Source organism: Meriones unguiculatus, chromosome 16 (genome assembly GCF_030254825.1).
Source record: "Meriones unguiculatus strain TT.TT164.6M chromosome 16, Bangor_MerUng_6.1, whole genome shotgun sequence".
In the NCBI taxonomy this organism is placed as follows: domain Eukaryota; kingdom Metazoa; phylum Chordata; class Mammalia; order Rodentia; family Muridae; genus Meriones; species Meriones unguiculatus.
Window position 1 is genome coordinate 3,805,605 of NC_083363.1, and position 20,768 is coordinate 3,826,372.

At 57.8% G+C, this 20,768-nt stretch overlaps 1 protein-coding gene across 3 annotated transcripts in view; it reads right to left on the minus strand.

Annotated features, from left to right (window-relative positions):
• Positions 1-17,365: 17,365 nt before the first annotated feature.
• Positions 17,366-20,768, minus strand: part of Ilrun (inflammation and lipid regulator with UBA-like and NBR1-like domains) — a 64,673-nt gene continuing 61,270 nt past the window's right edge. For all 3 annotated transcript variants that reach the window (XM_021630077.2, XM_060369154.1, XM_021630074.2), the window contains one exon: positions 17,366-20,195. In XM_021630077.2, the coding sequence (XP_021485752.1) occupies positions 20,160-20,195 (36 nt within the window). In that variant the 3' untranslated portion in view covers positions 17,366-20,159. The remainder of the gene's footprint in view (positions 20,196-20,768) is intronic.

Sequence of the window (20,768 nt, forward strand, 5' to 3'; positions counted from 1 at the left end):
TCCTGAGTGCCAAGCCTAAAGACGATCACCAGCGCGCCCAGTATACTTTCACTCGTTTGCTTGCCCAGGCTGGCCTTGAATTTGTAGGATAACTCGGACTCTTATCCAGGACTGGGATTGCCAGGGTGTGCCGCCTGCCTGGCTTCCCTCCACCTAAGATCTTAGTTTTACACTTTCTGTTTGTTTGTTTTAGACAGGGTCCCTCTGTGTAACCTTGGCTTTCCTGGAACTCACTGTGTACACCAGGCTGGACTGGAACTCAGAGCTCTGCCTGCCTCCGCCTCCCAAGTGCTGGGACTAACGGTGTGCACCGTCACGGCAGCTCTTGCCTCTATTGCTGGAGGACGCCTCCTCATCCTCTGACACCTTCTCAGAGCCTCTTCCCTGAGGTTCCCCTCCCCAGGCCACAGTCTTTACTCTTAAATTATCTCCCAGCCTTTTCCTCTTCCGCTTGTGTGTGTGTGTTCATTGGGACATAGTGTCATATTATAGCCCAGGCTATCCTTAATCTTGGCAATTTGGCAATCCTCTCACCCTCTGTCTTCCCAGCATACCCACCTCCCCTGGGCCAGCGGGAGCATCGTTAAACCCACGATGACAAGGTCTGGGGCAGCTGGCTGGCATAGCCTCTCTGCCTTGGTTCTCTGGCCATCAGCCAGCCCGGTGGGGAAAGCTGGAGTGGACTGAGGTCTAGGGCTGGGCGTCAGTGACACTGTGCTCAAATTGTGGGATGTGGGTGAGCCCTGGGTGTTCTAGTAGTGACGGTTGTGCACACATCTTGGGAAGGCCTGTCTGTCTGTCCGAGGAACAGCTGCCTTCCTGACCAGCTTTCTGTCTTATCTCCTAGAACTCCATCCTCTTTCTGAGGAACTTCAGTCTGTGATAACAGTAGAAAATTCTGGGCTCATTCCAGCTCCGGAGGGATAGGATTGCCACATGCCCCAGTCCCAGGCTCTGGCTTCAGGAAGGCAGGCACGCAGGAGGTGTGGGGCTCGTTCCTTCAAGGGGCCTGAGGCTCTCACCTGGACGGGCTGATGAGGGAGAGACAGGACGATCAAGAAGTCTAGTTTACGAGGCTCCAGGCATTATCCAGTGGATGTGGCAGAGACAACCGTCCTGAGCCCAGAGAAGCTGCGAGTAGGCCTAAGGATACACAGTAAGATCTGAACCCCGGCTAACTTGTGTTCCCTAGAGTTGCTCAGGTAACTGATGCCAGTAAGCCTGCAACCCGGGGGTCACTGCCCACGTGGCTCACCCACAGCTACCAGGCAGAGGTTGCTGGCTTGCCCGGGGTCAAGGCTGAGATGTGGCAGGCCAGGCCTCAGGGTGCACCTGGGTAGGGAACATGAGGACCCAGGATGCCCCGGAAAGTGGCTGTTTTCCTACCCAGGGCATGTCACCTTGTCTCTTGCTTGTTCCTGTGCCTGGCCTAGCAGCAAAGTCCCCCTGTTGTCTGCCTCAGAGGACACAGACAGCCCTGAGTGTCTGCTCCAAGGGTGGCCATCTCCGGGCCCCCTGGTTTCATGAACAGTTACAAGACCCCACAATTCCTGTCCTTGTCCTGGCCAGGGTCTCTCAACCATGTCCCCCTCTGCCTAAGGTGTACCCTTAGACACCCCACGAGGGAGGCTATTGTTTCCTGCATCCAGGCCTGGCTCCCTACCCCACGGCCTCCCTGCAGCTTCTCCCGTTCATTCGCTCAGAGCCACTGCCTGCTCACACCTGGCAGTGAGATGTGCCTGAAGAGATGGCATCTGAAGAGCTGGTCCTCAGGGGTCCTAGCCAGGCAAGCCTGCAGCCAGAGATGAGCTCTGAGCCAAGGGAAGCTTGTGGGACTGTCAGGCGTGGGGCCAGACAGACGGGACGTTTGCACACGTGTGTGCACTGACACACGGACAGCCTCCTCCTCACCCGCCCACCCGTGTCAGGAAGCACAGCTGCCCCTGCTCGTCTGGCCTTGGTCCTCCTGACTCTCTCCCCTCCCCCAGGCCAGACATTGGTATCCAGGTCCCGGATGCCCACAGAGAAGGAGGAGAATGGCTGCGGGGGAGCCATCTGTCCTGGGAGGTATGGCAGGCAAGCCAGGGAATGTGTGTACGGGGAGGAGCAGCCACTGAGGAGGCAGGGAACTGCCTGGGTCCACCCGAGGCTGGCATCAGAGGGGATGGCTTCTGCAGGCGGCTTTGAACACCCGAGTGGAGAAAGTGGGCTGAGGCCCGGACTGCTGGCGTCCCAGCTTGTCCAGGGGAGACTATCACTGACCAGATGCTGGCCGAGAGCCCGCTGCTGTGCCATGACCTCCAAGAGCATAGGCAAGCACCTCCAAGGGTCTCAGTGGCCCCTGGAAGCGGCACTGCTGTCACAGGCTCCCTGTTACTCTCCACTGAGGACACAGAGCTGGCGGCTTGCGCTGAGAGATGAGTGTGGAGCCAACTCTCAGCTACCTCCAGGGCCTCCCTGCTCGTGGCATGGCCCCGGTTGCTCCTCCTTCCCTGCCCCAGCACCAGGTGGACCCCAGGCCTCCGCAGGGGGTGGAGGTGGTGCCCGCTCGTGCCCTCACCCGGGGAGCTGGCTACTCAGCCTTTCCCCTACTGACGCAGGGCCAGCCCGCCTGCGGGGCCTTAAAAAACCACAGGTCCGATAAGAATACAATCAAGCCTGTTTTGCTCCCTTGGAGGGGCCGGGCCATGAGGCGGCCACCCGGGGGGAGGGCCTGCTATCAGCAGCCCTGCCCCCACCTCCAGCAGCCCCTTTGAAATTTACCCACCTTATCACACCCCAGGCTCCCCTCAAGTCCAGGGACAGCTGTCCTTTGTGTGAGCTCTGCCTCTCCCCTTGGCCCAGGGTGGGGGTGAGGGGGGATCCTAGGAACAGGCACCTGAGCTGCCCACCCCGAGAGGCGCCCAGTCTCACACTGGCCTGTCACCACCGGGCACACACCCCCTTACCTGAGCATCTACCTTCACCCCCGATCTCCGGTATCCAGCTCGCCCCTCCTCTGGGCAGCAGTCCTCCACTGGTGCCAGGTGGGGAGGACAACTTCCTTCCTCCTCAGGCACTTCCTCAGCCGCCAGACCTGCTTCACGCCTGGACCCCCCCCCCCCAGCCTCACCTTCTGCAAATGTTTATTGAACACCTACTACATGCCAAGTCCCAGGGGCCATGGCAGTGATGAAGGGGCGAGGACCCCAGCCCTGCTCTCCCGCAGAGCTGGTGTTCCTGCTGTGGAAGCAGATTACAAACACAGGCGTTGGGTGTCAGAAGGTGTGAGGTGCTGCCAGGGGCCGGAAATAGGACAGGGAAGGAAGCCGGGAAGTACTAGGAGGTTTATACATCTGGGGTTGGCGGACATGCTCTGCAGGTGGCTGTGCAGCGGAGCCCTAAGGCTGGCCTCCCCGTCCAGACACTCAGAACCACGCGACGCAGGAAGGGAAAGCTGGGAGGAGGGGTGGGAATCGCACCTAGGATCCCAGCACTGGGGAGGCACGGGTAAGCAGTTTGAGGCCAGCCTGGGCTACATAGGGAGTTCCTGTTTTATCACAAAATAAAAGGGCTCCAGGATTGAAAATAGTAAGAGAGCCTGGATTTAATCCCTAGGGTTGTCCAAACAGAGCCAGGTAGTGACCCGTAAACACGTCACGTTCTTACTCTAATCAGACCACACAGCCAAGGACAGCTGAGCAAGGGCAGACCCCAGAAGCCCTGGGGGGCCCTTGGGAGACTCGGCTCCACTCCTGCCAGGGCAGTCTGGCCATAGCTGAAGCGCTAGGCAAGGGGGCAGGGCTCACTGCCTGTCACTGCCCAGTGGCCGGGCTTGTCCGGAGTAGAGGCCTGGGAAACTGTGGGCCGGTACGGGCGGCTCTAGAGATCTGAGGTCAGCTACTCGGGCTCTCTCCGAACTCTTAGTGGCCCTTCCCAGGGTCACTGTCCTCTGGGTGGCACAGGAAGGCCATCGCAGCACTCAGGAGGTGAAAGGTTCAAGAGCATCCTCAGCTCTACAGTGAATTCAAGGCCAGCCTGCGCTACCCGAGGTCCAGTCTCAGAAAAACCAAAGCAACACAGGCGTTGTCAGTGCAGGTGACAGGGTCTTGCCACGTGGCTGGCTGGCATGGAACTCAGGATCCTAGTCTCCGCCTCCAAACACTAAGATGACAAGCCTGCGTCGCCATGCCTGGCTGTAGCAGCACAACAAACCCCACACCTGGCCCAGCCTCAAGGTCTTCTCGGGCAACACTCCACGTCTGCGCCCCTGCTGCTCCTGACACCCCTGAAGCCAGGCTATAAACTGTGCCGTTGGCACTGACGAAAAACCGGGAACCTTCCCAGGAGGCTCAGGAGCCCTCTCCCCGGATGACGTTGGCAACACGGGGTATATTCTCCCTTTGACAGATCCCTGGGCGGCAACAGTGTCGCCACACCTCACCGAGCCCCTGGCTAAGTTTTGTGACTTAGCTGAGGGGTCAGGGCTGCATGCTCAGTCTCTCAGCGCCGAGGTCACCCCCATTCAAGCAGGGCCACGGTCCACAGCCCCGCACCTAGGGCTCAGAGCAGTGCACGCATGGATAGGCCAATCTGTAGATGGAAGGGTAGGATGGGCAGATGGATCGATGGATGGACAGATGAATGGGTAGGTGGGTGGGTGAATGGATGGGGTGATGGATAGATAAAGGGTGGGAGGAGAGGAAGCCGGTGGCTGGGTGAGGAAGCCAGTGGACTGAAGGATATGGGCTGGAAGGACAGGATTTGGCGGCAGCGGGGGTGGGGAGGTAGGGAGGTAGGGAGGGAGTGGTGGAGCTAAGGCAGGTGTGGGCTTCCCTCTCGATGGACAGGGCTGTGGGAGGTTTGCTCCCTGCGGTTGTGGTGTGAGGCCTGCCTGTGCGGCCAGGGCCACGGCTGTGCAGGAAAGGGAGGGTCCGGGCAGGGTGACAGGAATAGGGCCTGCTTCCTGGTGTGGGGTTCTCACCACACCCTGGGGCTCCCCTGAAATGACTCAAGTCCTGTCAGGTGTAGGGGTGAAGGAAACGGACCACCCGAGTCAGGTCCCTGGGGAGGAAGTGGCCGTGACGGCCCTGGCCCTGTGCTCTGGGTCGGGAAAGGTTGGCCCTAAGTTCATGATTCTGCTGTCCTCTCTATGGGTGCCTGCTGTGGCCACAGAGGGCTTGAAGCTTCTCTCGGGGCTCTGATGGAGGGGACAGGACAGGTGGCCTCTGAAGCCATTGCCTGGCTGTCCAGTTGCAGGGAGGTGGGCCTTAGTGGACAGGGCACTCATCGAGAGGCTGGGTGGAGCGAGCCCAGCCTCCCACTACAGTTCTCACCTGCTCCTTCACGTCTGGGGGGGCGGTAGTGTGCCCCAATCCCCAGCTTAGGGAGAGAAAAGAGGAGGGAGGCAGGGGGAGGGGCTAGGCAGGGGCCCATAGTAGAATGAGGCTGTCCAAAGGGGGCTGCTTGTAGCAAGTTCCCGTAGAGCCGGAGGGAGCCGGAGGCTGGGCAAGTCTGGAGATTCATTTTAAAGGATATGGAAGAGGCCCAGAGAGGGCAAGGGCTGCTCAGCAGCACAGAGCACTAACTTCCCGGAAGGTCCTCCTCCCAGCAGCCCTCTGAGGCCTGGGAACTACTGTAATCTACATAATGTAGAAGAAGCCGTTGTAGCCTGGGGATGTTAAGGAAGTTGCCGGGGGCCATACAGGTTGTGAAATGCTGCACTGGCTCCAGAGCCACGTGCAAAACCTAGTTTTGTTTTGCTGGCCTTGGACCCCGTCAGTCACAGGGCGTCAGTTCTCTCTCCCAGTCTCTGAGCCTTGGTTAAGAACACATTAGATAATGGTGCCCCTGGTTATATTTGACCCTTTCTGGTCCCTTGGGAGCTGATACTTTCCTCTAAGACTTCACGTTCACACTTAGTAACTCTGTGGGGTAGATGAGAAATGGAGGTCCAGAGACGCTCAGCAACTGAGCCAGAGACAAACAGCCAGGAGAGGACGGCAGGAATGCATAGCCGTCTCAGTAAAAGCTCTCCCATACTCTGTCCTGCTGTCCTGCCTATACCGGGGCTGATCAAGGGGCCACAGGGTCGGTAGGTGCTGGGGAGCTCCACCCATCTCCCCCTCAACTCCCTGTTACCCAGTCCACTAGTGCCTCTTGCTGACAAGGCTCCCACGTCACATCAGAGAAGCCAAGATCCCTGTGTCCTGTCTATTACTCACTTGGCAGCTGCTTCAGGAAGCTGGACCCACCCAGCATCTCAGGTGCCACTGCCCAGCGGGCAAGGAGACCTATATTCACCAGCTTCCCTGTTGCCCGACCCTGGCTCGCCCACTCGGCCCTTGAGAGTTCATGGGAGCCCAAACCAGCACCCGGGCCTGTGGGTCACTGGGTACAGAGATGAGGGCCCCAGGAGTACAGGAACGGTAAGGGCTGAGTGGGGTGGAGCCCTGCTCTCAAGCTGTGAGCAGGTAGGAGTGGGACAGCAGACAGGCCACTCACCAGCCTTACAGCGGAGGGAGGGACATTCTGAAGGGTGGGCGGGCACGCACTGTGGAGCCTGGCTGGCCTGGAACTGGCTTTTTACACCAGGCTGCCGTCAACTCAAAGAGGTCCGCTTGCCTCTGCCTCCTGAGTGCTGCGACAAAGCGTGTTGCCAGTAACGAAGAAGCCATAGAGAGGGCATAGCATGGCTGTGGGGCTTGGATCAGCTTCCGGCCCATTTTAGGAACACGTCAACTGAGACAGGCTGCAGAGGGAGGCGACGCCACAGACAGGAGCAGAGCTGATCAGAGACATGTGGGGAGTCAGCAGCCCGTGGAGGTGCCAACCGGAGCTAGATGAAGATTTTCTCCTGGTGGCCTTCACTGGGAATGGGCTCAGAACCTGAACCAGTGGCTTTAAGACCCGGTTCTTTCTCTGACTTGCTGTTAATACCCACTACGTTCCTCGCTCTCCGGGGGCCTCAGCCTGGTCTTCTAAAAGCTGACAGGAGCCAGTCATGGTGGCAGTATCGGAACTTGGGAGGCTGAACAGGAGGATCCCTTGAGCCCGCGTGTTCAAAGTCAGCCCGGGCAACAAAGCAAGACCCCACCTCAAAAAATAAAAATAAAATGAACCGATCAGGCATGGGAACTGAGGGGTTAGATTAGACTGTGTCACTGGCCCTGGATGGCTCTCCTGGACATGCCCACAGACCCTCTCACCCTGGAAGGGCCTTGCCAAAGGCTCTCAGAACCCACTTCATGTGATACCCCAGCAAAAGTTGTGTATAGCAGCTCTTCACAGGTGTGTTCATCTCCACACTTCCCTGTGAGGAAGATCTCTTGTTTATAGACAGAAAGACTGAGAGCCAGAGATGATGGACGGTGGCCACGGCCCCAACCAAGGCAGATGACTGCCAAGGCCAACCTGCCATGTCTCTGACTCTCCTTCAGGATAGCCCATCACCAGGCACAGAGGACACCACAGCTGGCCTCTCCTCCAGGCTTGGCTTCACAGGACAGAGCTTCAGGACGGCTGCCTGAGGAGGCCTGACAGATCAGCCCACAGCCAGCTGGACCCGGAGGCCTCCCCGTGCCACTCTCCACGGCCCACCCTTCCTCACGAAGGTCGACAGTGGTGCCATGAATCCCAGCCGCCTCTTCCTCGGCAAGCCTTATCCTTCCCACATGGGCCTTGACCTCACTTCGACCCCATGTGGCCAGAGCTACCTCATTTTACAGGTCAGGAAACTGAGGCAGAGAGGCCAGGCGGGAAGCGTCGGGTGAGAGCTCCGGCTCAGCTTACGTCAACTCCCCACGCAGGTTCCCTTTCCGAAGCCATGACAAGCGAGAGGGCAGGGATGAGTCACCTGGCTTTGGATGTGACAAACAGGCTGTCAGTGATGAGGAGCCCGGGATGGAAACCCTAGCCTGTACCTGAGGGGTGGACAAGGGTGGGGCAGAGCCAACTACAGGCTCCGATCCAGATGCCCCGTGAGCTGGCACACTGCTCTGCCGCCACCCTGCCTCTCTCACTGCCCAGGTTGGGACAACACAAGGCCCGGGCTCTCAGGCAAGGCCTACAAGAGGACACTTGGCTCACGGGGCCGTCCCCCTCCCCCCCAGCTTGCCAGCACCCCTGGATGCCACACTCTCCCCATTCACATTGTGGAGGGACTGGGCATAGGCCAGCGGGGTCTGCAACTGGGCCTTCCCCAGCGGGCCTGAGGAAAGCTCAGAGGTGAACTGACCCAAGGCCCCAGGGGCTGAGCAGAGGTGGGTTGGTGGCGCGTCCAGAAGAGGAGGAATGGAGAGAAGAGAGCAGGAGGGAGGTGTGGGGGGAGAGGAGAGGAGGTACCTCAGTGTCTCCCACCCCATCCAGGCCTGACGCATGTCCTGCACCCTCACCTTACAGTGTTTCTGATGTGGTCTCTGCTGGGTGAGGCCTCCTAGGAGGGACTGTTTGCTCTCAGGGCCCAGGTTCCAAGATGGCTTTATGGTGCCATCTGGAAGATGTGACATGGGCGTGTCTGGCTGGCACAAGGCCAGGGCAGAGAGGGGGACCCATGACATGATCGACCTGCCCCCCAGCTGTTGTCTGGCCCTAGAAGAGGGCGGGGCTGGGTGAGTGGAGGGGGGTCTAGCCCAGAGATTCGGATGGCCAGTGACCAGCCCCAGGTCACGCCTGCCCAGGTACGAGTGACATCGGAGGCAGGGACCCAGGGCAAGGGCGGAACAGAAGACTTGGCCCAGCTCAGACCCAGGGCAAGGCTTCAACCTCTCTGGAACTCAGTCTCCTGTATTGTAAAGTGAGATGAGGCAGGCGTGGCAGCACTTGCCTTTAAGCCCAGCAGAGGCAGGCGGAGCTCTGTGAGTCAGGGGCCAGCCTGGTCTACAAGGAGAGTCTAGGACAGAGAAAGTGGGAAGGATTTATTATCTTTCTGTGTGTGGCTCATAAAGGCCAGAGGCCAGGTGTGTTCCTCAGGCCAGCAAGCCCTGGGATCCAGCTGTTTCCACCTCCCCTGTGCCTGCATGTGCGTGGGTGCTCTGTGGAGGTCACAGAAGCCGGTGGTGTTCTCCTCGGGTGTTTTCCGCTCGGACCTTCACAGTTCAGTCAGACTGGCTGACGGGTCTCCACGTGCCAGGGTTGTGGTAAAAGGTCCTCCCACTGCACCAACAAGCACTTTGCCCACCGGTTCCCCCTTAGACGGGCTCTCGCGTAGCTCAGGTTGGCCTCGAACTCACTGTGTAATTCAGAATGACCTTCACTCCCGACTCCTCCTGCCTCTGGTGGGATTACTGCTGCGTGCCGCCATGCCCAGTTCATGTGGTTCCGCAGATCAACCCTGGAGCCTCTGCCCACCAAGCTATACCCCCAGCTCCCCCCAACTCCCCCCAACTCCCAGGGGTGTTTGACAAGCTTCCTTTCTGAGCATTGGCGTCCCGTGGGCGAAGTCTGTCAGAGACACATCCGTGGGAGGCTTCCCCAGCCCTCCTGGCTATTATTACTATTATTACTTCGAAACAGGAGGAAATGTTAGTGCCCCCACGTGACACAGTGAGACTCCTCTTGATCTCCCCCAGTCTCGGGGACACCATGGCAAAGGCAGCAGGACCCCCACCGAGCATTTAGAAGCAGGTTTCCCCAACAAGGGTGCCAGGGCTTTAGACACTGAGCCCAAACTGGGCATGGTGGTGCCTGCCTTTAGTCTAGCGCTCAGGGAGGAGGCAGAGGCAGCAGGACTGCTGTGAGTTCGAGATCAGCCTGCTCTACAAAGCGAGTCTAGGACAGCCAAGGCTACACAGAGAAACCCTGTCTCAAAAAACAAAACAAAACAAAAGACACTGAGCTCTGGTGGTGAAGGGGTTACCCGTCCTACCTGGCACTTTGGTGCAAGGCTGAGCTCTCTCCAGAACTTGCTGGCCCTCCAGAGTTCCTCTGCGGCTTCTTGGAGTTCACGGACCCAGAACTCAGGGCCCAGGCTTGGAAGAAAGAACACAGTCAGGGAGGGGCATTGGGGACCCAGTGGCAGTCCAGAGGGACTTCAGGACGGGAGCACCCCTCCCCCGCCTCACCCCTTCAGACCTTGATTTCCTCCTCCTCTGGTCTGGGCGAGCCTCTGGGGCTGTCAGCAGCACTTGAACTTGGAGCATTTCCCCACGGTTGCCCTTCAGAGTCTGGGCCCTGGGTGGAGGTTCTCTCCCGTCTGCTCAGCAGCCCTCATGGCTCCAGGACCAGGAGTCGGCTCTCTCCTGCTGACTTGCTCTCTAGGCAGCCGCATCCTCTCCTGGTGTGGGTCTGTGTGAAGTCATCTCTGTCCTCACTTAAACATGAGGGCAGAGGCAGGGGTAGGGACAGGGACAGGGACAGAGACAGGGGCAGGGGCAGGGGTAGGGGTAGGTACAGGTACAGGTAGAGGGACAGGGGCAGGGGCAGGGGTAGGTACAGGGACAAGGACAGGGGCAGGGGCAGGGGTAGGGGTAGGTACAGGTACAGGTACAGGGACAAGGACAGGGGCAGGGGCAGGGGTAGGGGTAGGTACAGGTACAGGTACAGGTAGAGGGACAGGGGCAGGGGCAGGGGCAGGGGCAGGGGTAGGGACAGGGGCAGGGGTAGGGACAGGGACAGGGACAGGGACAGGGGCAGGGGCAGGGGCAGGGGTAGGTACAGGGACAGGGACAGGGGCAGGGGCAGGGACAGGGGTAGGGGCAGGGACACAGGGTGCTGTCTCACGTGAGCGTGCTGGAGTGGGGTACCCAGCAAGCTCTGGGTTCCTGCTGAGTGGTCAGCCCGAGCCTGCCCTCACTCCCGCTGGACACCAAGGGCTGGCTTGGCTGGGCTATTCGCTCATGTTGTCTGAGCCACTGTGAAGCTGAGAAGCCTCAGGATTTTGCTAGAGGACCCAGAGCTAGCTGGGTGTGGGAGAGAGACGGGGTCTCACAGAGGGCGCAGTGCACAGGGCTTGGTGGAAAGTGCGAGGTGTCTCCCTGAATTCTGCTTTCACCTTTCTTTTAAAGTATATTTTATTATTTACTTCTTTTTATTTATTTCTTTATTGTGTGTGTGTGTGTGTGTGCACTCGCGAAGATTCCAGGTGTTGGATCCCCTGCAGCTGGAGTCAAAGGATGCTGGAAACTGAACTCTGGTCCTCTGCAAAAGCAGTATGTGCTCTTAAGTGCTGAGCTTTCTCTCCAGCAACCCCCCACCCCCACACGCACACCTTTGTTAGAGGGAGAATCCAGATGTTCTTGGAGCCTTCCTATGCAGCCCTTGGGCAGCCAAGATCTGGCCAGGCGGGTGGCCGCCTGTGCTGCTGAGGGCCTCAAGCAGCTCTCCTAAAAGGAGCCCGAGTTAAGCTGTGTGCTTGCCCATCCCGACGTGACTGACAGCAGCTTCAAGCAACATGCCCGTCACCCTTTCCCACGTGCGCTTCTGCGGCACTCTCGTTCAGGTCTGAATCAGCCTGCCCTCTGACCCCTTGTGAACCTGGTTCACCTTCAGGGTGAGGGTGGCTGCAGGGGTGCCCGGGGTTGCTGTGAAATGTGGCTGCCTGGACTCCTAAAGCTTCCAGGTCAAGCCTTGGCTGGAGAGGTGGCTCAGGGGTTAAGAGCACTGCCTGCCCTTCCAGAGGACCCGGGTTCAATTCCCAGCACCCACATGGCAGCTCACAGCTGTCCGCAACTCCAGTTCCAGGGGATCTGACACCCTCACAGCCATATGTGCAGGAAAAACAGCGATGCATGTAAAACAAATAAATTAAAAAGAAACCAAAAAAGTTATTTTCCCATATTAAACAGAAGGACATTTACCTATTCTGTGGGCTCCAGAATAGGTAAATGTGGGCTCCCCTGGGAAGGCCCAGGTGGGAGCTGCTGGGGCGATGGTTCCCCCACGTGTGTGTGTGTGTGGGGGGGCAGCAAGCTGAAGCAGCAGCTTCGAGTTCTTGACATGTGACGCGTTAATGATGAACTTAGCCTGTCAGAGGTCGTTCTGGTGAGGCAGGATTCAGATGTGCCTGCTTACAGGGAAGCTGAGTGACGCTGGTCCGCTACATACGAGTTTGGGCTTTATTATTACCACTTAGAGACTGGGTGTCTCGCTGCGGCTCACTTGCACTCACTGCCTAGCCACGGATGACTTCTAAGTCCCGGTTCTCCCGCTTCCGACCCCCAAGAGCCGTGATCACAGGCACGTGCCACTGTGCGTGTCAGGGCCTGCACCTGGGGATCGCACCTATATTAGGCATCACGTGGAAAAGGGTGACATGAACATTGCTTGTGCTGTCCGTCCCATGGGAGCAGGGCGCAGAAGCACATGTTTGCACAGGACAAACCCTGACCCTGGCTCTTCACTGAGTTACACATGGGCGGGCGGGCGGGCGGGCGGGAGGCAGGTAGAGACTGCTCCCCTGCCCCCTACTCAGTGGGAGGGGTCTCTCCCAACAGCTGCAACTTCTCAAAGATGCAAATCCCTTCTGCTCCATGCAAACCAGTCCTGAGAACCTGAGAAGCCCGGCTGCCTCCCCTCGGGGCCCAACCGCCACTCTGATCACCTCTCCCCACTCCTTCCTGCACAGCAGCCCTGCATCTTGGCTAAGGGATCCGAGTCGGCTAGCAACAGAGCTTCCTCTCCTTCTTCTTCCCCGGGGGCCTTGGCAGTCCCGGTTGGCTCTGGTGTCAGGGAGTCTGGGCGGGAGGGGCCCACTTTGACCGTGACTTTGGGGAACCTTGAATGTTTAGGGATGTTCAGTGGCCCCTCCCTTGGTGCCTGAGAGGGGCTGGCTCTGCAGGCACCCTTTCCTGGTAGAGTATAGACTCTATTCACGGGACCCTTCAGCCTACCTGAATCCCCACAGGTGCTCACTTTGTAGCCCTGGAAAAGCCGTGGAGAGACAGGGGACTGGACACCCTGTCCAGAGCTCACCACGTAGAATTCCTTTTAAATTAGCTCTGGCAACCACAGCTCCAAACCCGCCAGCTTGTCTCGGAAGGTGCTGCTTGCCCCAAGTCTTCATCCCTGGGCACAGGGCCCTGCAGAGTGTGCTCAGCCTTCAATGGCAGGAGAAAGCAGGGCGACAGGGAGAGCAGGTGGGGCTGGCTGCTGCCTGGTGCCCACTCGGCCCTGGCCTCCAGGCCTAGCGCTGGCTCTGACAGTGGACACCTGCATGCAGTCATGTCAGCCCCTGTATTCTGTCCCCGGAAGCGGTGAAGCACAGTGGCTAAACCAGTTCCCACGCAGCGGTTTCCCATCTGTCATTCTCAACACGAGGCACATTTGGGCCCCCACCCTCCCTTCCCCGGAGCCATTGACGGTGCCTGATGTCTGAACTGGGCTACCTGAGCTGGACTGGGCAGCGTCCACTCAGAGAAAACAGGCTGGCACTACCCTGGGAAGCCCCATCACTACAACCATACTGCGCCCTCGTGGGCACCTGTGCCCCCTCTGAAAGCCACTTCTCAAAGAATGGGAGAACGTCCAAGGCCTCTTTTGGGCATTCCCTACCCTCTACCCTACACCAGGAAATGTGCGTGTGTCTGCTGGAAGCAGCAGCTGTGGCCTGGGGTGGGTGGGTGTGGGTATGTCCTGAGCAGGCTCTCGGATGTCCAGTGTTCCAGTCTCCACTCACATTGTACTTGGCCAAGGGTCAGGTGATGAGGCCAGCCATTTTTATTTTTGTCATACTTCGAGATATAGGAGCTGTCCCTGTTTTACAGATCAGACACAGGCTTTGACACAGGCTTTGAGTGCTCAAAGTCCTGCTGCCTGGGAGCCGAGAAGCAGTGCCTGGCCCTGGAGGAGTGGGGGCCATACTTTCTGGGAAGGCCCAGCTAGAGTAGCATAGCCTGGAACCAGGAGAGATGGCCAAACTCGGGGAGAGCTCACTCTGGTCCCCCACTCCTCCATCTGTTGGGGCCGCCTCACTGTTCAGTTCCTGTCCTTTCCTGTGGACACTGCCAGTCCAGTGTCAAAGATCTTGGGTGTTCTGATGATCGGTACAGGCCCCATGGGACTCTCCCATCATGCCTCAAGGCACACACAGCAGCCCTCAACTGTCAGATGGCCTGGCTGTCCTCAATTAAAGGGCAGGACAGCAACACTGTCCGCCATTGTCCAATCTGCTGAGAAGACAGTCGCTGGACTCTAGGGACCAGGAAATATCTGGGACCCTGGACACGGGGCAGGGTCAGCTGCCAGCAGCGGCAGAGAGGGGTTTCAAGGCAGGGGGGTTGTGACAGATGACGGCCTGTCACACTCCTTGTTGTGACCTCAGCTGGTTCTGAGGCTCAAACCTACCCAACTTCCCCTGGACTGCAGGCTCACGCCCACCTGTGTGCCTCACACTCCTTGTTGTGACCTCAGCTGGTTCTGAGGCTCAAACCTACCCAACTTCCCCTGGACTGCAGGCTCATGTCCACCTGTGTGCCTCACACTCCGAGCCTAGGACACTCCAGTTCCACTTTGCTCATGAGGAGGTGGCGACCCTGGGTGTGGGAGATGCTGGGTGCGCAGGACTGAACTTTAGGAACTGTCTCCCCCAGACTAAGACCTGACCATTCTGTTGTCATCGCCTTCTCTTCTCCCCTCCCCCTCCTCGTTTTCTATGTAGCTGAGACTGGCCTTGAACTCCTGATCCTCCTGTTTCTACCTCTTAAGTGCTGGGATGACAGGCGCATGCCACTTCACCCAGCTGACCCAGCTACGTGGGTGTTTGGCTCCCCTCCAAGTTCTTTCTCAATGCACAAGATGGAGGAGGAGGAGGAGGAGGAGGGTGGGGAATCCTGTAAGGTTTTTCTGGGTGGCTCTGAATGGACTTTTTAGTCACATCACCCAAGCCTGACTTCCTTAGCTGGTGCTTGCTGTTCCCTCTGCCTGGAAGCGTCACCACCGCAGGGATCCCAAGGCCTCTGCAACCATCACGAAGGAATGACAATCCTGTTTCTGTTTGGTTCTGGTCACCTCTTGACACGACATCTGTGTCTGCCTGATCCAACTGGAACACAGCTGCTGTTTCACCTTTGCCCTAAGACTTTTTTTTTTGTGGGTGTGGGTGGGTTTACAGCTCAGCTGGTAAAGTGCTTTTTGAACAAGCGTGGGGACCTGACTCTGGACCCCTAGCATCCTCACTGGGGTGGGTCCAGGGCTTGTTGACTAGCCAGGCTAACCAAATCAGTGAGCTCCAGCTTCCTTGACCCTGGCACCCCAAAATAAGGTGGAGAGTAACTGAGGAAGACACCTGCTGTCAACCTCTGGCCTCCACACCCACATGTGGCCCAGATCCCTGCGCCTCAGGACGATGGGGAAGAGAGACACGTGGTCCTTGACTCTGAAGAAGCGTGCTTCTTGCTCACAGGGTCCTATCTCTAACCAGCTGTCTGTCCCCTTCCCATTTGGGGTCCCGGGGGCTGTCATGAGAGCCTTCCGTGCTCACTCTCATTTTCAGCTGGTCAAGGCTGGGAATCAGCTGGGTCATGGAGGCCAGGGGAGGGAGGCGCCTTCTCAGGAACAGAGTGGGAGGTCCAAGCATAACCTGAGCTGGGCAGGGAGGTGGCTCTTTTGAGGGCTTGTTTTGCCAGGAGGGCTGGGTCCCCAACCACTGTCGCTGCCTGGTCGCCATCTCCCAGACTCAGCTGAGAGCCCCCTCCCTGTCACCTAGCCTGCGTGGGAATGGCTCAGGCCAGGAGCTACCACTGAGCTACCACTGAGCCTTTCTCCCAGGGCCCAGTGACTTCTTGACAGGTTACAGCCCCAAAGATAAACAGATTCTGCCAAGCAAATAACTGTTCAGGAGCAGGGGTGCTGGAGGGGGAGACCCAGGTGACAGGGTGGGTCCCTGGGTCCCTCCCCTGCAGAGAGCAAACAGCTGCAGGCACCTAGAAGCTGGCAGGGTGCAGGGTCACTGTCACGGCTGAGGGTGTTTTTATGTGTGGGGGTCCCTGGTGCTTCCTGGGGACGTTGCATCAGCTCTTGGCACAGGGGACCAGCTTTGTCAGGCCTGCCTTCCACCAAGTCTTTGTCTAGAGGTTCCTGGGACTGCCTGTGGGAACACGCTAGGGGGTCCTCTCCCCAATCCCTGTATCCTAGATGCCCAGGCTCATGAGCATCACTTGAACACACACACCTTTGCCAGGCAGGGGGAGGCCCATGATGGTGTGCAGCTCCAGGCTGGCTCTTCAGTTAGCTAAAATGCCAGATGCCTGGGAGGACCCAGTGCAGGGGACCTGCGGTCCCAGCCTGCCTCATTGAGAGCTACGAGACAAGGGAAAGCTCGTTCCCCCTCCCTGAGTGTGCTCTCTACAACACAGGCACCAATGGTGGTAACCGAGACAAACACAGGCACCAATGGTGGTAACTGAGACATGAGCTCACCCAGCTAAGAATGACCTACAACTCCTGACCCTCCTGCCTCCACTTCCCCAAGTAATGGGATTATAGGTATGGACCATCAAACCTAGCCAGACTGTCCTCTGAAGATCTGGCAGCATTAAACCCATCTGCCTGCAGCCTGCCTCGGTCCAGTGCTCTATGCGGGCCCCAAGGTCACAGGCTCCCATAGGAGGCGGGTCCCACTCCACTAGGCAGCTCTTTGCAGGGTCCCTCACTCTCAGGTTTCCAGTCCTGCCCGGGAACTGTACAGTCTGCACAGTAAGGAGCTCGCAGGAAAGGTATCCAACAAGCACCGGAGCAAGTAAGGCTACTCATCTTCCAGGAGCCTAGGTGGGAAAGGGAATCGCTGCCCACCTCCTGGCTTGTCTGTTTCCAAAGGTGCTCCGCCTTCTAGCACTACCTCTCTGCTGTGCAGGACACACAGTAAAGGCCCAAACGCCATGGCTGCTTAACACGACCTTGGCTGGCATTTCTTCCATTTGGGGAGGTGTGGTGCCTGATGACCATTTGGAGGCAGTTTCTTTACTTTTTGATCATTGTGTACCAGAAGTTACAAGTGTAACCCAAAGCTGACTTCCTGCCGAGAGCTCTACTCTGGCCTGGCCCTGGTTCCTAGCTAGTGACTGTACCCAGCTGTGGTACTCTTTTGGAAGGTTGTGGAACCCTTAGGAGATGGGGTCAACCTAGCCGAAACATCTCACCAGCCATGAGCCTCTGACAGTGACAGCTGTGCCCTGGCCTGTGTGGTCAGGCCGCACATGAGTAGCTTCCCTCTTCCACTCCCACGGAGCACCAGACGCAGAGCATCTGTCCACAGGCCAGGTCCTCTGACGCCATCAGAGCTAATCTTTCCTCCCTTGCTTGGGCACTGTCATGGCTATCCTACAGGGGCTAACACACTTTCCATCTCAGGGTCTCAGTTCTATTTGCAAGTGTGCACACCAGAACCATTATGGGGTTACACAGGTCAACGGGCAGCTTGAGGGTACAATAAAACAGGAACACATGAGAAAGGTAGGTTTTTTTGTGTGTTAATTTAATCATACAAATATTCATTTACATGGTAAGGAAAACCTCATCTTCATTTCCTAGGCACCACGAGGCCCCACCAGACACCCACCACTGTCCAGGTGGGAGGGACAGCAGGCTGCCCCCACATTCACCCAAGGAAACAAGGGATAACAGGGCAGGGGTGGGGACAGCCCCTTAGTCTGCATCTGCGAATCCTGACAACTCTTTCTTTCCTGCTGGGAGCTCAGGCTAAATTTGGGGGTCTTTCCACTCATGCCCGCCTCCCACCTTGGCCACCGGCCATCTTGGCGAAAGTGCCTGGCTTGCAATTACAGCCAGTCCGTACAGGGGGGAGAGGAGGCTAGCTTTGTAGAAAAATGCCCCAAATTCAATTGTCTCCATGGCAAAAAGAAACAGGCATGCACACGTGCACACACACCTACACACACTCGCCTCACTCCACACACAGATTCCTCCCAGCCTGCATCCACCCATCCCAACCCTTCTGAAACTCAGTGTGTGCCTCACCTCGGGGGTGCCAACAAGGGTCCCGAAGAGGTGGCCCAGTGCATGTGGGGGCTCTGGGGGCTGCGGAACAGCACCTGGGAAGCCAGTCACGGCCTGCACCGGCTCTGGCCTTCGGAAGGAGCCAACTCTCCAGGACGCACAGACACGGCTTGTTTCTGGGAAGTAAGCAAGGGTACCTGAGCCATTGCGCTTGTCAAGTGAGGTTGCTACAAGCAGGAAGGGGTACAAGAAGATAGGGTCCAGGAGGTCCCCTCGGGGAAACTGAGGAAGTCCGGTACCTAGTGGGGACAGATGGGAAGGCAGTGAGGCAGGGCTGAAGCCTCTCCTGGCTCCACAAGGACAGCTGGAGGCACACTGCTCCAAGGCCAGAAGCAGGGAGAATGGCTGGGCATGCATGTGCTCTAGGGTGGCAGTGTCCTCAGAGACTGGCATCAGTTGTCTGGCCCCAAGGAGGTCTCAGACAAAAGCCCCTGAGACATGTGGCTTGGGCACCTGGTAGGAACCGCCCTTGGCTCAAGGGTCCATGTGTGCAGAGGAAGTAAGAGTCCCCGAGAAGAGCCATCTACCTGGAGAGCCAACTTCGCTGCCCTTCTCCACGGCCCTCTCCACCTACTCCAGGGACTTCCTCAATGAAACAAAGCTTGCTGTTGGTTTGCTTTTGTGGGACATGGAAAGCTGAGGGGGATTTTCATGTAAGCTTTTCTTTCACAATCAAGTATTTAAAATCAACAGTCTCAGAAGAGGATGAGGAGGAACCACCACCACACAACTTCCGGAACTCAAACATCCAGACAGAGACAGACAGGCAGACCAGACCCGCACCCGCACCCAGGCTAGAGGACCTCCTACAGCCACTCACACCCTGGTCTCCCTGCTCTGTTCACAGCCCTGGAGCACACGGGGGCTGGAGGCAGACAGGGGACCCTACAACCACACTGTATCTGTATCCCCGGCTCTCAAGCCACTGACTCAGGGAAGGGGGCTAAGGGGAGGGACTTTGCATATTCTTGTATCTTTGGCAGACAGCTGTTCTGGCCTGGTTTAAGAGTCCTGTGGAGATATCCACATTTCAAGCCACGTGGAGTCCAGGGGACACTAGCGGGCATGCACCTGCCCAGGGAGCAAAAGCCTGCGCTCTGGCTGGGCTGCAGCCTGCTGCCCACACAGGGCGGCCCCTGCTGAAGGAGGGCTTTTCACGTCCACCTGACTGTGGCCTCCCGGGCTTCGGTCAGGAGCGGGGCGTCCACCTGGGGCTGCATCATCATTGCCTAATAGCTTGGGCTCTACTGACAGGCTGCGGTAATGCCACAGGACGTGTGGGGGGAGACAGGGAGGGGAGCTGTGTGACAAGAGAAGCAGGGGACAGTTCACACTTGCGGATGAGGTACAACCCTGTGCATGGAGCGCATGTGCACACCCAGTAAGAGCCAATGGGACAAAGGCCACTGCACCAAGGGTCAGTATTTGTGGCCGCACGCCCTTTGCCAAGAGAAACAGGAAGCGGGCCCACTGGTACAAGCGTGTGAAAAAGAATGCCTCTGGGAATGTCCTCCAGGCTTCTGCTGGCCACACAGGGAAGTCCTTACCGCAGAGAGGATCTGATGCTAGCTAAGAAGCCCCAAGGTTGACAGACACAAATGTCAAAGGTGTAAATCAACAGGAGGTTGGAGAGAAAAAGAGGAGGAAGGAGGAATCTCATTGGCAGGCGCCACTAAGAACAAACGGGGTCAGACCCTGCCGTCATGGCAGTGCGGCACGCGTTGCCGACTGGCAGAGTCTGCAAACGTGCCATGCCAGCCTCATGTGCCGGCTTCCAGAGCAAGCACTGTTCTGTAGAGCGTGCCATGCCTTACAAGAAGATGAACATCGGGAAGAGGGAATCTAACATGTGCTCAAAACTGCAACCTCTCTGTAGGTAAAATAATTTTTGTTTAAAAAGATGGCTTATTTTCCCCCATTTAAATTTCTTCCCCTTCCCGAGTGACCTAATAACTCATTAGACTGAAGTCATCACCCAGACCCAAGGTGGCTGCGTGGATCTTCTCGGTCGCCTCAACACCACGCCTGCAGTTCAGCACTCACACATGCATACTGAGTTCACTCAAAACTAGTCTCTTTCTTCCTCTTCTTCCGTGATTGGGGGGTGGGTGGGGGTCTGAGCCAGGGGTCCGTCCGCGAGATGTGCTCTGCAATCCAGAGGAACCCCTCGCCCTCTCCCCCCAAAGTCAGGCCTTCTGTCTTTTGTTAATTTTCCTTCTTGCTGACACCGTCTAAGACTGGCCGAAGGGGTAAGGCCCATGGAGCCCCTGGAAGAGAGTGAAGACAGTCAGTGACGGACACACACAGCGCTGCCTGGGCAGTGCACAGCCCCATTCACAGAGGTGCGGCGGTCACTGCCCCGCTGGCCACAGAGCACTTTGTCAGACTAAGGCCCAGTACGCGCCCAGGGGCTTAGTCTCCCAGTGAACCCCACACCAAGCCTCAGAGAGGACAGGCACATAAATGACACCCACTTTCTTCCAGCCAGGCTGCAAAACATTCACATAGCCTTGTTCTCAAAGCTCTCCCCTTCAAGACGACGCAGTGGATGAAGATGCCTGCTGCCAAGCCTGACGACCCGAGTTCAGGTCCCTGAACTCATCCCACAAGCCGTCCTCTGTCCTTGACACACAAGCTGTGGCACACACAAAAGGAACACATACAGAAACAAGCTGAACAGCCGTTGTCCACCCAGACCAGACCCTGTCCCGAAGTCTTAACCCTCACATCCATCCTGAGAGCTTTAAGGGGAGAAGCGCCACCCCGTGCTTAGAGGCCACTTTCTTCCCAGGCAGAGCGGGGCCTTCCAGGTGGCAGCCGCTAAGAGGTGGCGCTCAGAG